Source organism: Heloderma suspectum, chromosome 2 (assembly GCF_057233095.1).
Source record: "Heloderma suspectum isolate Gila_16-S chromosome 2, 16-S_ref, whole genome shotgun sequence".
Lineage (NCBI taxonomy): Eukaryota > Metazoa > Chordata > Lepidosauria > Squamata > Helodermatidae > Heloderma > Heloderma suspectum.
In genome coordinates this window covers 111,325,568-111,339,583 of record NC_139459.1, presented here as the reverse complement: position 1 = coordinate 111,339,583, position 14,016 = coordinate 111,325,568, and the positions used below count along the sequence as shown (strand labels likewise).

The window sequence follows — 14,016 nt, the reverse complement described above, 5'->3', positions numbered from 1 at the left end:
TAGGAGGGTGCATATTGGGAGGTGAAAATGACATAGAGAATGACTGCGTTCACACAGCATGACAACTAGGGATGTGCGAACCCACCTCCATCCGGGTTCTCCGGGCACCTGTCCAGCCACTGCCCCCGCTCACTGGTTCCCGGACCGCACGCAAGCCTCTCCTATGCTCAGCAAGCTACTCTCATTCACCCCTGCAGCCTCGTTGAGCTCCCAGTCACCATTTTTTGAAAAATAAAATGGTGATCGCAAAAATGCGCTCATTTGTGTATGTGTAAAAATGTGCATTTTTGCAAATGTGCATATTTCCATATGCATAAAATGCAAATTTCCATGCATACGCAAATATGTGCATTTTTGCAATTGCCATTTTATTTTTCAAGAAATGGTAACCACGGAGCAAGACAAGGCAGCTGGGGTGAGTGCGGGCTGCTTGCCAAGTGCAGGCAGGGGGTGAGCGGGGCTCGGGGGTGCGGGTAGCGGGGATTCCGCTGGATTCCTTGACGGAATCAGGCATATGTCCTATCCCTAACAACAACCCACGCTCAAAGTTGAGTGTGGGTTGTCATTCAGCCATGAGTTGTGTTGTGTGAACCCAGCCATGCTAACAAACAATGACCCACACTCAGCTTTTGTAGTGGGTGGTCATGTTGTGTGAACCCAGCCACTGTCTGAAATTTCTTCTCTAAAATCCAACACTGTTTAAGCTGCAAACACTTAAAATAAAATAGGTATATGTCACAAGTATTTAGAAACAATCAATAAGTGGGAGAAACAGCCAACATCTCATGGTATTTGGTATGCTAGCTGAGATTTGCAATAAAAGTAGTTTGGGAGTTGTTGTTGCTTATTCGTTCAGTCGCTTCCGACTCTTCGTGACTTCATGGACCAGCCCACGCCAGAGCTTCCTGTCGGCCGTCGCCACCCCCAGCTCCCCCAAGGTTGAGTCCATCACCTCCAGAATATCATTCATCCATCTTGCCCTTGGTCGGCCCCTCTTCCTTTTGCCTTCCACTTTCCCTAGCATCAGCATCTTCTCCAGGGTATCCTATCTTCTCATTATGTGGCCAAAGTACTTCAGTTTTGCCTTTAATATCCTTCCCTCAAGTGAGCAGTCTGGCTTGATTTCCTGGAGTATGGACTGGTTTGATCTTCTTGCAGTCCAAGGCACTCTCAGAATTTTCCTCCAGCACCACAGTTCAAAAGCATCTATCTTCCTTTCCTCAGCCTTCCATATGGTCCAGCTCTCTCAGCCATAGGTTACTACGGGGAATACCATTGCTTTAACTATGTGGACCTTTGTTGTCAGTGTGATGTCTCTGCTCTTCACTATTTTATCAAGATTTGTCATTGCTGTCCTCCCAAGAAGTAACCGTCTTCTGATTTCCTGGCTGCAGTCAGCGTCTGCAGTAATCTTTGCGCCTAGACAGACAAAGTCTGTCACTGCCTCCACATTTTCTCCCTCTATTTGCCAGTTATCAATCAAGCTGGTTGCCAAAATCTTGGTTTTTTTGAGGTTGAACTGCAACCCAGCTTTTGCACTTTCTTCTTTCACCTTCGTCATAAGGTTCCTCAGCTCCTCCTCGCTTTCAGCCATCAAAGTGGTATCATCTGCATATCTGAGATTGTTAATGTTTCTTCCAGCAATTTTAACTCCAGCCTTGGCTTCATCAAGCCCAGCACGTCGCATGATGTGTTCTGCGTACAGGTTGAATAGGAGTTTGGGAGTAGCCAGGGCAAAAGAGAAGTTCCCATACAGTTCCATACAATAGAAAGCCTTTACACAATTTTCCAATACTACACACTTTGGTGAAACTTTAAAAATATTAAACAGAATGAAAATGAAATACTGTGCAGCTTCCCATAACTAAAAACTTAGGTCAGTGAGGTCAACACACTAACTAAAATATTTAAAGTGCAATCCTATGCATGTTTAAACAGAAAGGGTGGGTTCACATGTCATGCTAAGCCACCCTGTGAACAAACCACTATGGGTCAGTTGTTCACTGAACAACCCACAGTACTCCCAACAATCAGGATTGCCATGGCTTTTTTCCCCCTTATTCCCCCTCAGTTCTCCTGGCACATATCCCAGGCACCTTTGCAGCAAAACTCCTCGTTGTCTCAGTCCTTACACCAGCATCCTTTCTGCAATTGGTCTGCTGGGATTGCTGGCATAATCCAGCAGAATCCCTCCCCCCACCCACATCAGCTCACCAAATGGAATTCATTTTCTGAGCTCTTATTAATGCGTTTGCCAGCTTTCCCCCCTTTTTTCCAGGGACTTTCACTGTTGAGCAAGTCTGCCTCTCCAGTATTTAGCCAGGCATCCCCATATTGCTCTCTTCCATTTTGGCGCTTCCCTTGCTAGCTAGCGAACAACTGTTTTAACAAAGGCTGCTTCACATTCCACTAAAGTAAGCACACCCTCTCCCAAAGTAAGAACACCCACTGCAAAGTGCCTTCTCTCCAGCTGCTTTCAGCCCCCTCCCCCCCGTTACTTCTCTTCGTTGCTAGCTCTCACATCTTGATATGGGTTACAGAGCACTGAGCAGGATTGGGAAACATATACAAATGTCATGTCAAAGCAGTAATATGGAGGGGAAAATTACAGAAATGTTAAGGCAGCTGCCATTTGCTCCTGCTCACTTGCACAGGACCCCCCAAAAAGTTGTGAATGTGTTCGGGACATTTTCCTTGTCCTTCATGGTTTTTAGGGGCACGGAACAGAGGGTACTGAGAAGGGATGATGGAGAATGGTGGCGGTATGAGAAAGTTCACGAGAGTGACTGGGGTGTTTGCTGCTCTGGCTGGGCAGCTCTCTAGTCATTTGTGGCAACCCAAGATAAAATCACCTTGACAGGTTCAGACGACACAACAAACCACTATGTGTATGAACAACCATAAAACGAGCTATGGGTTCTCAGGATGGCTTGATCATGAAAAATAAGCCATCCTGCAGAAATCACCGTGGGTTCTCACAACATAACAACCCACTTCGGCTGATCACCCATGGTGGGTTGTTGTGTCCTGCGAACCAAGTCAAAAAGTCCTGTAATTCTCAGCATGTCCCAGTCAGCATGGCTGGTTAGAGGGATGCTGGGAGTTGTAGGACTTTTTTCTGTCTAAACATGCATAGGATTGTGCCCTTAGGTTACAGTCCTATGCACATACTTGGGAATAAGCTTCATTGATCCCAGTGGGACTAATTTCTAGGTAAACATGCATACAATATGCAGTGTTAAAGTTGAGGTACAAAACTGGTAACTTAGGTTACATCATCTGAAATCAAGATGATTGAAAACTGTTCTGGGTTGCTTCTGGGAAATTTGAGTTCAGGCTGGTTGCAGAAGTTGAAGGTTAATTATAATTAGAAAAAGAATGATGAAACGGTTATTGTCAGACATGGACACAGAAGGAAATGATGTTTGATTTTATGCTGCTTTTCCATTTCTCCTGTCCCTTATCATATCCTTACAGTTGTAAATTGATATGATGCTGAAAAGTGTACATGTTTTGTTAATGCTCTATGCTAGATATAGTCGATATTTCTGAAAGACAGTTAATTGAAACTATATAATGATATATCGTCTTGTTACAATTTACTAACCGAAAATGTAGGTAGAAAGTAATTTTAAAATGTTTGTTGTAGCTTAGAATAGAATTGAACATTGGTTAATTGTCTAACTTCGCATGATAGTCTAGCTCCCAGATTAATGGGAAACCGCCATTTCTTCTTGACTTGATGGCTTCCAGACTTGCAGTAATCTCAAATTAACCATTCCTTCAGAACTGCAGATCTGCTACTGGATAAAAATGATGTGGTTCCTTTTTTCCTTTCTCCACTTGGAACAGAAATAAAGCATAAGATACTACTTCTGTTCTGTACCAGTGTCTTGGACATTTTTCAGTTTCTGCCCACCTCTTTTAAACAATAAATCTGAAACTAGATGAGATGGTGGCAGACCCATTTCTTTAATCCAGAGTTTGCCCCATTGAAGTATGAAGTGGGGTGTGTATAGGTGAGTAGTAAGGGACTCTGCTCCCTCTCTATCCAGTGGCATACCTCCCTGCTTGAACTGCTTTCTCTCCAGCTGAAGCAAAGTGCCTAGGATGGTGAACTGCAGAGAAGACATAGGAAGGAGAGAAGATTTGCCCCCTCACCTGTGCCAATTTTCCTAAATTGGAAAAAAAAAAATAACCTCCGCCTTATACATGATTAAGCCAGACTCAGGTTTAAGCAAACTGGTCTGCCATCATGTCTGGTTTAAGCCAAGAAGGCAAAACCTTGGCATCTCAGTTAATTTCACTAATAAATTCACAGATTTTTGACAGGCCATGTAATATACGAAAACCGACTAAATTCCTATGCCAGTTGAAGCTATTATATAGAATTTACATTAAATGTGAACTATTTGGGTTCAGCTTATGTAAGTTCTCATTTTTAAGTGCAGGATTAAGGATGGATAACATTTTGACATCTCTTTGGAGCAGGTGGAATGTAAGGCAACAGAAATAGTCATGAGTACCCATTGTCCCTGAATTGTCCAAAGTGACTCCCCATCTTAAGTATTTCATATTCTCTCAAAGTATTTCTATTACTACAGCAATCAAAAAAGAAACAAAATACTTGGATAAAGAAGAATAAATAATTGGCTGTTTAATGCCACTTTTTACCCTAAGTGGTTTTACAATGCAGAATATTATAAAGGGGTTATTTCTGAGGTTACAACACATTGCTACCTCATTCCTCCACATCAAACTCTTTTCCTTATAAGTAATTCAATTTGTTAAAGAATTCTACTGCAATCAAAGATTAGAGATTATTTTTAAAGCAGTAAAGAACCATGTTCAAACTAATAAAAAGCTTTTGTTTAATCACATTGGCTCGGTTTACACAGCGGCATGAACGGGCAACATGATGGTACATGCTGTTCATTCGCTCCTGCTGCAAGAGGGAGTGCTAAACAACCCAGGGTCCAGAGTGAACCCAGGGTCCAGAGAGGTTATTTAGTTTTGCCTCCTCTGGCTTGTTTTTCCCGTGACGAGCCACAGAAATAATCCATGGTTTGTTCCTAGGTTGTTTCTTCTGCTTGTCAGGGGAGAGATAAGCCAGAAGTCCGGGTTCAGATATAATGCTAAACGACCCGGACATGGAGCAATCCAGCAGCAGGCACCATCATGCTGCCTCATGCACAACAGCCCAGGATTAAAACAAAAACAAAAAGCTGAATTCTTGTGCCACGTAAACTGGGCTATTATCAGCATTAAATATTTTTGGCTTCTACAATATAATTTATATTTAATCGTAATATTTCAGATTCCCTTTATTGTCCCATTGTAATTTTGATATGTATCATATAGCTTGCAAAGATATCAAATTAGGTATAGCCGAAAGGGTACATCTATTTATGGAAGAATGCCACTTAAAAGAGAGGGTGTTGAAAATGTAGCTAGTGTTGGATATCTTATTGTTTGTTTCCCATACGTCATAGTGATTTCTCCTCAAACGCTTTAGATACATGCGAATTGGTGGCAGATGCAAGTTAATGATGAGACTGATTTGCTCCATACATAAAGCATATTTAGGACTTCCCCACATGATTTTTCACACTAGGATTCTAGCCAGAGGAAGATTTGGAGTGAGCCTCAAAGGGTATGCTTTCCTTCCCCCCATCTTCCCCACACTATGGGAAAAAGGTATGGCCAGTGCAATCCTATGGCTCCCCATATAGCATCTGGGGAGCCACAGGATGTTGCAGATCTCTTCCATGCGTATAGGTAGAGCTACAAGTGCAGAGAAGGAGATCTGTCTGTGGATCTCCTCCCTGTCCCCTGCCCCTAGCCACCGCAGAAAGCTTTTGTTACAAAGTCACAACTTTGTTCCAAGGACAAAGGAGACGTTTCAGCAAGTGTTTTACATTAAATTGGTGTTTGTTTCAGAAAGATAGCTTGAACCTCAAGTTTCAAGCTGCCCAAAACAACAAAAAATAATCATTTCAATTTAAGTTTACCTGGAGGCAAAACTGAACATAAATGGCCATTACAGTAGCAGATACATATTAGTCAATTCTGTTTGTGATTTTGCATAGGAGTCATAGTTAGTGATTGATGAGTCAGTCATTGGGGTTTAAGCAGCCTGATAGCATGCAGGATTACAGCTTTGGTTTATAAAATTCAATATTTCCCGTATCTGTGTGTTACGTGCTTGATCCCATATTAAGACCCAGAATAATTTCAATATGTTGCCTATGATAGGACCACATGATATGCTTAATGCAACTTTAGACAAGTTCCTTAGTTATGCATTATAAATAGGTGGAACCTAATACATATTTCCTTTGTGTCTTAATAGCCTCATATTTGAGTTACCTCCCATTATAGCAAAGCATGTTTGTGCAGCATCCTTGTTCCTTGATTGTTTAGCACATGCTTTAAATAAAATACAAAACTGGGTGAAATGCTGTTTTTTAAAATAATGATGATGACGCATGTGTGGGGCAGGAGTGATTCCGCTTTGGCATGTCATTATTATTTTAGGAATATAGCATCAACTTAATTCCTGACAATTACATTTAAAATCTATAGTGAATGTATTATACTGCATTTTCTGCCTCATTTAAATAGAAAAAAAAATCTCAGTTTTTATTTTCTCATCCTTTTGCCACAGCCACCACTTTCTCTTCACACCTCTCTTGCCTTCCAGATTGGCGCCTTTAAGTAACTTCAAGGAGATGGATTTGGCCTTATCTCTGCTCTAGATAGGGCTATATTAGACATGATGTTAATTCCATAAATTCCATTGCATGTTTTTTCTCAGCACCAGTAGCAGCTTCCCTTGCAATGTAAATAGCAGCTTCAGAGAGGAGTTTTTTTGTCTGTGCCATGGCAGGGAGAAAAAGTTAACCCCCTCCCCCATGATTCCAAGGATGCTCAAGCCTTCCCAGACCACTATTTACATAATAAAGAATGCATTTACACAATTAACATCTCTGCTGGCCTACAGAGTCAGTGTCAAGTTTTCCAAAAGTACAGGTACAATATGCTTCTCATCCACAAGTAGCTATTTGCAACATTGCATATGCATACGTGGTTGGAAGGGGAACATTTCTTCCCAATCTCTATGGCTATGTTTACATATGCATTATATGACTAGAGAGCATTCCCATCTGAATATTTGGGAGTATTTAGGGCTTTAATCTTATGATTGAGATTGGTCATTCACGGAAGTTTGCGGGTCCTTTACATGATGTTGTCAACCTCCAGTGCTTCTCTCGTACTTTCCAAGCATTTCTGCAGCTTAATTTGAAATGGAAATAATCTAGTAACAAAAAGATCAATTTTCCATTTCTCCATGAAAAGAGGAAATCCCGCAAAAAGAGGAGCTAGACCAGAACACCATCTAGTGGCTGTATAAATGATACATATAGAACTTTCTGATAAAGGGGAAAGGGAGCAGGGAGAAGGGAAGCACATGTAAAAGGCGATCTTAATTCTGGAATTAATTTAGACACCAAAGAGCCGGTAAAATCATGGGACAAAAAGCTCCCGTGTGGAGAAGCGCTTAGTCTCTTATGGCACCATCCTAGGTGTGTCTACTCAGAAGTAAGCCCCTCTGAGTTAATTGGGTCTTATGAGTTAAGTGGTATTACTCCTAAGTAGATGTGTATAGAATTGGAACCTTAAAATCTTTGGGATAATGACTATAATTCCAAACTCTCTGAAATAGTGTTGTTTCTTTTTTCCCTCTCCTCAAGAATATTGCATTTTTTCCCATGTAAGAGTTGTATTAAATATGAATCAGGTATATATATATGTGGCTATTATGCAACATTGTCACAGGGCATGACAGAAGAATGTCCCTTGTGGAAACGTAAGAGAATGAGTATTCTCATTGTACAGAGCGTTCTGGTTCAGTGAACCCTAGTGACATACTAACAGCAAATCAGTAGCAAATTGGTAATGTGTCTCTTCAATTTCTTTGTAGATTCTGGACAATCAGGAAGTCCAAGCCACAATGATCCTGCCAAGAATCCACCAGGTAAAAATTAGTTCTGGGCCATTTTGCCGTTGAGCATTGTTTGAGAACAAATATTGTACTGTTAATAGACTGTATAATTGTTTAGCAAGCTATTTTGTGCTGGCAAGAAAAATTGTGATTAGGATAAGTGACAGTTATACTACTTTTTGTGAAGTGGCAAATGCCATCAAGATTCCATTCATTGCAAGAAAATTTTCTTGAAATCCAGTGAGAGAGAGATAGGCTAGACTAAGAAGCTGGATCCAGAAGTATGTTACTTCAGTGAAATTATATACAATTTGGCCATTTGTATTGGAGCCAGGATATCTGAAGGACCATCCCTCCTGTATGAGCCTGCCCATAATTTGATATCTTCATCAGAGTTCCTGTTGCATGTCCCACCATCAAGAGAGATGAGATTGGTGGCTACATGAGACAGGGCTTTTTCTGTAGCAGCACCTCAACTGTGGAACTCCCACCCTAGAGTGGTCAGACTGGCTCCATCCTTACTGAGTTCTAGACAGGCAGTAAAAATTGTAACAAGTTCTGTTTTTGTTCTTTGTTTGCATGTTCTGATTTTATTGTATATCGCTTTGAGGGCCCTGGTGGGCAGAAAAGTGATATATAAATACTTCAAATAAATAAGAAATAATTTTTGTTTGCCAGGAAGAATAAAACATTGATGTTTTCAGGTTTTGACCAGGACCCTGAAGTTTTGTTTTTGCAATTAATAAAATGGACATACATTCAGTTTTCACAAGCAGTTGCCAATTGAGAACCATCCTTAATATCCAGTGTTAGTGAAATTATTGTCTTTCTCTCTGTCAAAAAAGAGATGGAGTGTAGTTAATAGCATCCACAAAAATATCACTGCAGAATAAAGCAATTCAAACTGGACTTTTATTTCTATGTTCAGGCAAAATTTCTTTCAACCTTAAATATAACTATTTCAGGTTTGAAAATTACTCTTGAGAACATATGAAGTATACATATTAAACTGCTTTGTATTGGGATCATTGTTTTGTCTAACAGAATACTCTCTCCACTGACTGGCAGTGGTTATCCAAGGTCTCAGGAAAAGGATTTTTCCAGTCCTTCTACCTAAGACCTCATACTTCTAGATTTAGATATAATACAGTGAGCTCTGTTACATGCATGCAGGGGATTCCACCCATAAAGTGGGCTTTTGTTATTTTTTCCAAACAGCACCACGCTACAAGCAGCTTTATAAACTTGGATGCTTTAAAAGCAGCATATCATGTGGTAGAAGGAAACTGTACTATGGAAGAAGGCAATGACAACTATGGCATACGTGTGCGGCCGATCTCCCCTTCCTTGGGTGCCTCTCTAGCTTACAATACTTGAGCAGAAGAATGCCTGTTGGTGTTTTGTTATGCTTTTTGACAAAAACATATTTTAAATGAAGTTTTAAACTACAGCGATGTGAAGAAGCATCTTCATTCAATTTTATTATCCACTATGAGGGATAGATATGTGAAGAAATAATTTAGTAAGGCTCCAGAGCATTTTTTGTTTTGTTTATAAATCTGGAGTGTAAACTCTTTGCAGGTTTGAAAGAGAATAATATTTGTGTGTGTCTCTAGGACTGTGCGTATCTTCTGCCCCCAAATTCAAACAATACAACTTGCAGAACACTTGCAGCATCCAGTGGTGTCATTCTGCAAACTCAAATAGCACTAGTGGAGTTCCATTGATTCTTTCTGTCACGTAGGCGCTTCTGCATAATGCTTGTGCAACTGCTTACACAACTTCACTAGCACAAGCATAACTTTAGTTGGATTCTTCTCTTGCACATAGTTTAGAACCTACTTTCCGCTACTGCAATCTCATTTGTGCTAGTGGAATGACAGTTAGATACTGCCTAAGAGGTACTGGTTAAGCTTAACAAGAACATCTCTTGTTGTTCAGTCACATTTAAAAGAGGGCTTTCTGCTTACATTTTAAATGCAGGATCACAACAGACCCCCTTTACATGTGCTTCCTCCCTCCCCTTTTCCCCCTTATCTTAGTCTTCCATATGTTTCATTGGTCTAGCTCCTCTTACTGTAGGTTTTCGTCTTTTCACGAGGGAACTCTAGTGGAACTCAAGCGCTATAATTTGATAGCTCATTATCTCCGATCTTTTAAAAAATGGAATAAAGGTCATTTAGTTCAGGACATGCCCTGGAGGTTAACGTTGTTGTCTAAAGCAGCGGTCTCCAACCTTTTTGGCGCCAGGGACCGGTCCAATTTTTCCACGGACTGGGGTTTGTTTGTTTTTCCGCTGGCGGACTTCCGGCCGCTGGGACCCAAATGGTGTCTGCTATGCGGACGCCATTTGCATCTCTATTCTTTGCAGTAATCGGCTACATAAAGATTTACGTAGCCTATTACTTGTAGAACAGGGATGCATATGGTGTCCACACAGCGGACGCCATTTGCATGCCAGTAGTCGGAAGTCCGCCAGCGGCCACAGCTGGCCGGCAGCTCTGCGGACTCGCCGCAGAGCGGAGCTGGCTGGGGCCAGCGAGGATTCGGGGGGGGGGGGAGGGACGGATCACCTCCCCCCCCACGGACCCAAGGTGAGGGGGTTTCGCACACCCCTGCGGCCCGGTTGCTGACAGGCCACGGACCGGGATCGGTCCGGGGGTTGGGGACTTCTGGTCTAAAGGACCCACAAACTTCTGTGAGTAAGCAATCTCAATAGCAGGATAAAAGCTCCGTATGTAGAAGCCCTAAGTTGCTGTGTGCCATCTTTCCCACTTTGCATGTTCACACTGAACTATTTTCTGTACTTATATGTGTAAATGTGTCCCCTACTATTGTATGCTTTAGTACATGTATCACTTAAGCTGTCTCAGCAACTTATAAAAATAGAAGGAAGTAGCGATCTTGTTAGAAGAGACAACGGTGACGTCAAAGCAGTAAAGTATGACCTTCTCAATGTTTATCACTTCCTGCAAAACTGCACAGTCGTGTGGCACCTTAAAAGCTCACAGATTTATCTCATAATTCACTTAATGAATTTGACTCTAGTCCACAAACCTTATGACACAATAAATTTGTTAGTCTTTCAGGTGCACAAAACTCTTCTTTGTATTTTTTTGCTGAAACAGACTAATACTGTTCTGCTAGGTAATGAGCAGTTCCTTTTTTCAGGAGTGAATTGTAAGAAAGTGAGAAAGCAATACAAACAGTATACCAATGTGTTGTTTTAGATTTCTCCTTAATTTTATTGTTTTTGTAACTCCGTTGTACAAGTTGTACTTTTAATTCTAAAAAAGAGCTGATGGTTCATTATTAGTAGGTGGTAGAATTCCAAGAGGTCATTTAAGGACAGGAGTTAGATGTTCAAGAACATTTTAAAGTGCACCTTGAGTCTGATCTGGTCAGTTTATTTTTGGCCAGCCTTGTCTAATAATGGGAAGGACCACTTAAATTTGGGCTTCTTTTTTTCAATAGGAAGTTTAAGAAAGGAATAGTTTCCTTTCTTAAACTATTCAGGGAAAGTGTGCATTTTACCTTAGTTACTTCTCTTCTCTTGTTCTGTTTATATTTTATAAGCTGCTCTTTAAACCCTCTCTTGGGAAAGTCTCTCCAGAGACTTTTGGATCAGTGTACCATTAGTCATGCTTAGAGTAGACCCATTTAAATCAATGGGACAAGTTAGTCACAACTTAGTTAAATCCCATTGATTTCACTGGGTCTACTCTAAGGATGACAAAATCTATATCAAAACTATAAATAAGTAAAAGTGACAGTATCAGCATGGTATCGATAAAAACAAAAGTCCAGCATTAAACAGATTTAACATTTTACATTAAAAGGCCCATGGAAATTAAATGTTTTTGCCTGATACCAAGACATCAGAGTTGGTGGTAGGTGAGCCTTTCTGGGGCAAACATTTCACAGTCGGGGTACCACAAGAGAGAAGGTTCTTTCTCCGACCACCACACACTGTACTTAAGAAGGCGGTAGGACTAAAGAGAAGGGTTCCCCAGATGATTTAGAACTTGAGCAAGTTAATGCAGGGAAAAGCATTCCTTCAGATATTTGGGTCCTAAACCATTGAGGGCTTTAAAGAGAAGAACCAGCACCGTGAATTGTGCCCCAAAATGGATGAGTAGTGAATGCAGTTGTTTCTAGATTAGTAAGATGTGTTACATGCAAATGATCCCAGTTAGTAATCTGGCTACTAAACCTGGGACCTTCTGCATGCAGCATGTGCTGTGGTCCTTGTCCAAGAATGTATGGTGAAGCATCAGCTATGTTTTAAATGTTTAGCTGCTAAAATAACACTGTTGATCCAGCTTTCTAGTAATTTTTCTAAATGGAATTTTATTTGAAACAACGAATAGAGCTGTAAAATGCTGTCATTGGTGCATGAAGAGTGAAACAGACTATAAGGTACACCAGAATTTGAATGCTGACATGGTCCCGTCCCATCCCCTGCTTAACTGCAGTTCCAGAACAGATAAACTACTATCAGAAAGATTTGCTCACCTTCTGTTTCCTTCACTCCTTTGAGAGTTAGAGGGTGCTTAACCTAGGCCCTACAGAATACCATTTCAATTGTCCTAAAAGTTGTGCAGAAGTTCTGACACATTATTTGCGTGTGGGGGCTTCTCTGTTACTTATCGCTTAAGGGTGGGATTTATTTATTTATTTATTTATTTCTGTACCACCCAATAGCTGAAGCTCTATGGGCAGTTCACAAAAATTAAAATCAACCAGCATACAATAAAACAATATAAAACATATAGAACATTAAAACCACAGTATAATAATACAACCAGAATAAAACCTAGCAGCAGTGCAGGGATTTAAAATACAGATTTAAAACAGCAAAGCTAAAAGTCTAGAAAGCTAAAATGCTAAAATGCCTGGGAAAATAAAAGGTCTTCACCTGGCACCGAAAGGAATACAATGTAGGTGCCAGGCGAGCCTCACTAGGGAGCTCATTCCACAGCCTGGGTGCCACAGCAGAAAAAGCCCTCCTTCCAGTAGCCACCTGCCTCACTTCCTTTGGCAAGGGCTCATAGAGAAGGGCCGCTGAGGGTGATCTTAAGGTCCAGGCAGGCACATATGGGAGGAGGCGATCCTTCAGATAACCTGGCCCCAAGCCATTAAGGGCTTTGAATGTTAATACCAGCACTTTGAATCAGGCCTGGAAATGGACTGGCAGCCAGTGCAGCTGGAAAAGTACTGGCGTAATATGAGCTTGCTGACCAGTCCCTGTTAACAATCTTGCTGCCCTGTTTTGGACCAGCTGAAGTTTCCAGACTGTTTTCAAAGGCAGCCCCACATATAACGCATTGCAGTAATCCAGACGAGAAGTTATCAGAGCATGGATAACTGTACCTAGGCTATCTCTGTCCAGATAAGGGCGTAGTTGGTATACTAGCCTAAGTTGATAAAAAGTGCTCCATGCCACTGAGTTCACCTGTGCCTCAAGTGACAGTTCTGGATCCAAGAGCACCCCGAAACGACGAATGTGATCCTTTAGGAGGAGTGCAACCCCCTCCAGAACAGGTTGAATATCACCTAGCCGGGCAGACGAACCACCCACTAACAGTACCTCCGTCTTGTCTGGATTGAGTTTCAGTTTATTGGCCCTCCTCCAGTCCATTACCGTGCCCAGCCCTGATTCAGAACAGCCACTGCCTCACCTGGGTTTGATGAGAAAGAGAGGTAGAGCTGGGTGTCATCCGCATATTGATGGCACCTCAGCCCACACCTCCGGATAATCTCCCCCAGCAGTTTCATGTAGATGTTAAACAGCATGGGGGATAAAATAGAGCCCTGTGGAACCCCATGGCATAATTGCCATGGCACAGAGCAATAATCCCCCAGCACCACCTTCTGGAGTCGCCCATCCAAGTAGGAGCGGAAGTACTGCAGTGCAGTGCCTCCAACTCCCAACCCAGACAACCTATCCAGAAGGATACCATGGTCGATGGTATCGAAAGCCGCTGAGAGGTCCAGAAGAATCAACAGGG

General features: G+C 41.6%; 1 protein-coding gene across 11 annotated transcripts in view; it reads left to right on the top strand.

Annotated features, from left to right (window-relative positions):
- Positions 1-14,016, top strand: part of NFIB (nuclear factor I B) — a 278,915-nt gene that overhangs the window by 170,149 nt on the left and 94,750 nt on the right. For all 11 annotated transcript variants that reach the window (XM_084834517.1, XM_084834520.1, XM_084834526.1 and 8 more), the window contains one exon: positions 7,985-8,038. In XM_084834517.1, coding sequence (XP_084690643.1) covers positions 7,985-8,038 — 54 coding nt within the window. The remainder of the gene's footprint in view (positions 1-7,984; positions 8,039-14,016) is intronic.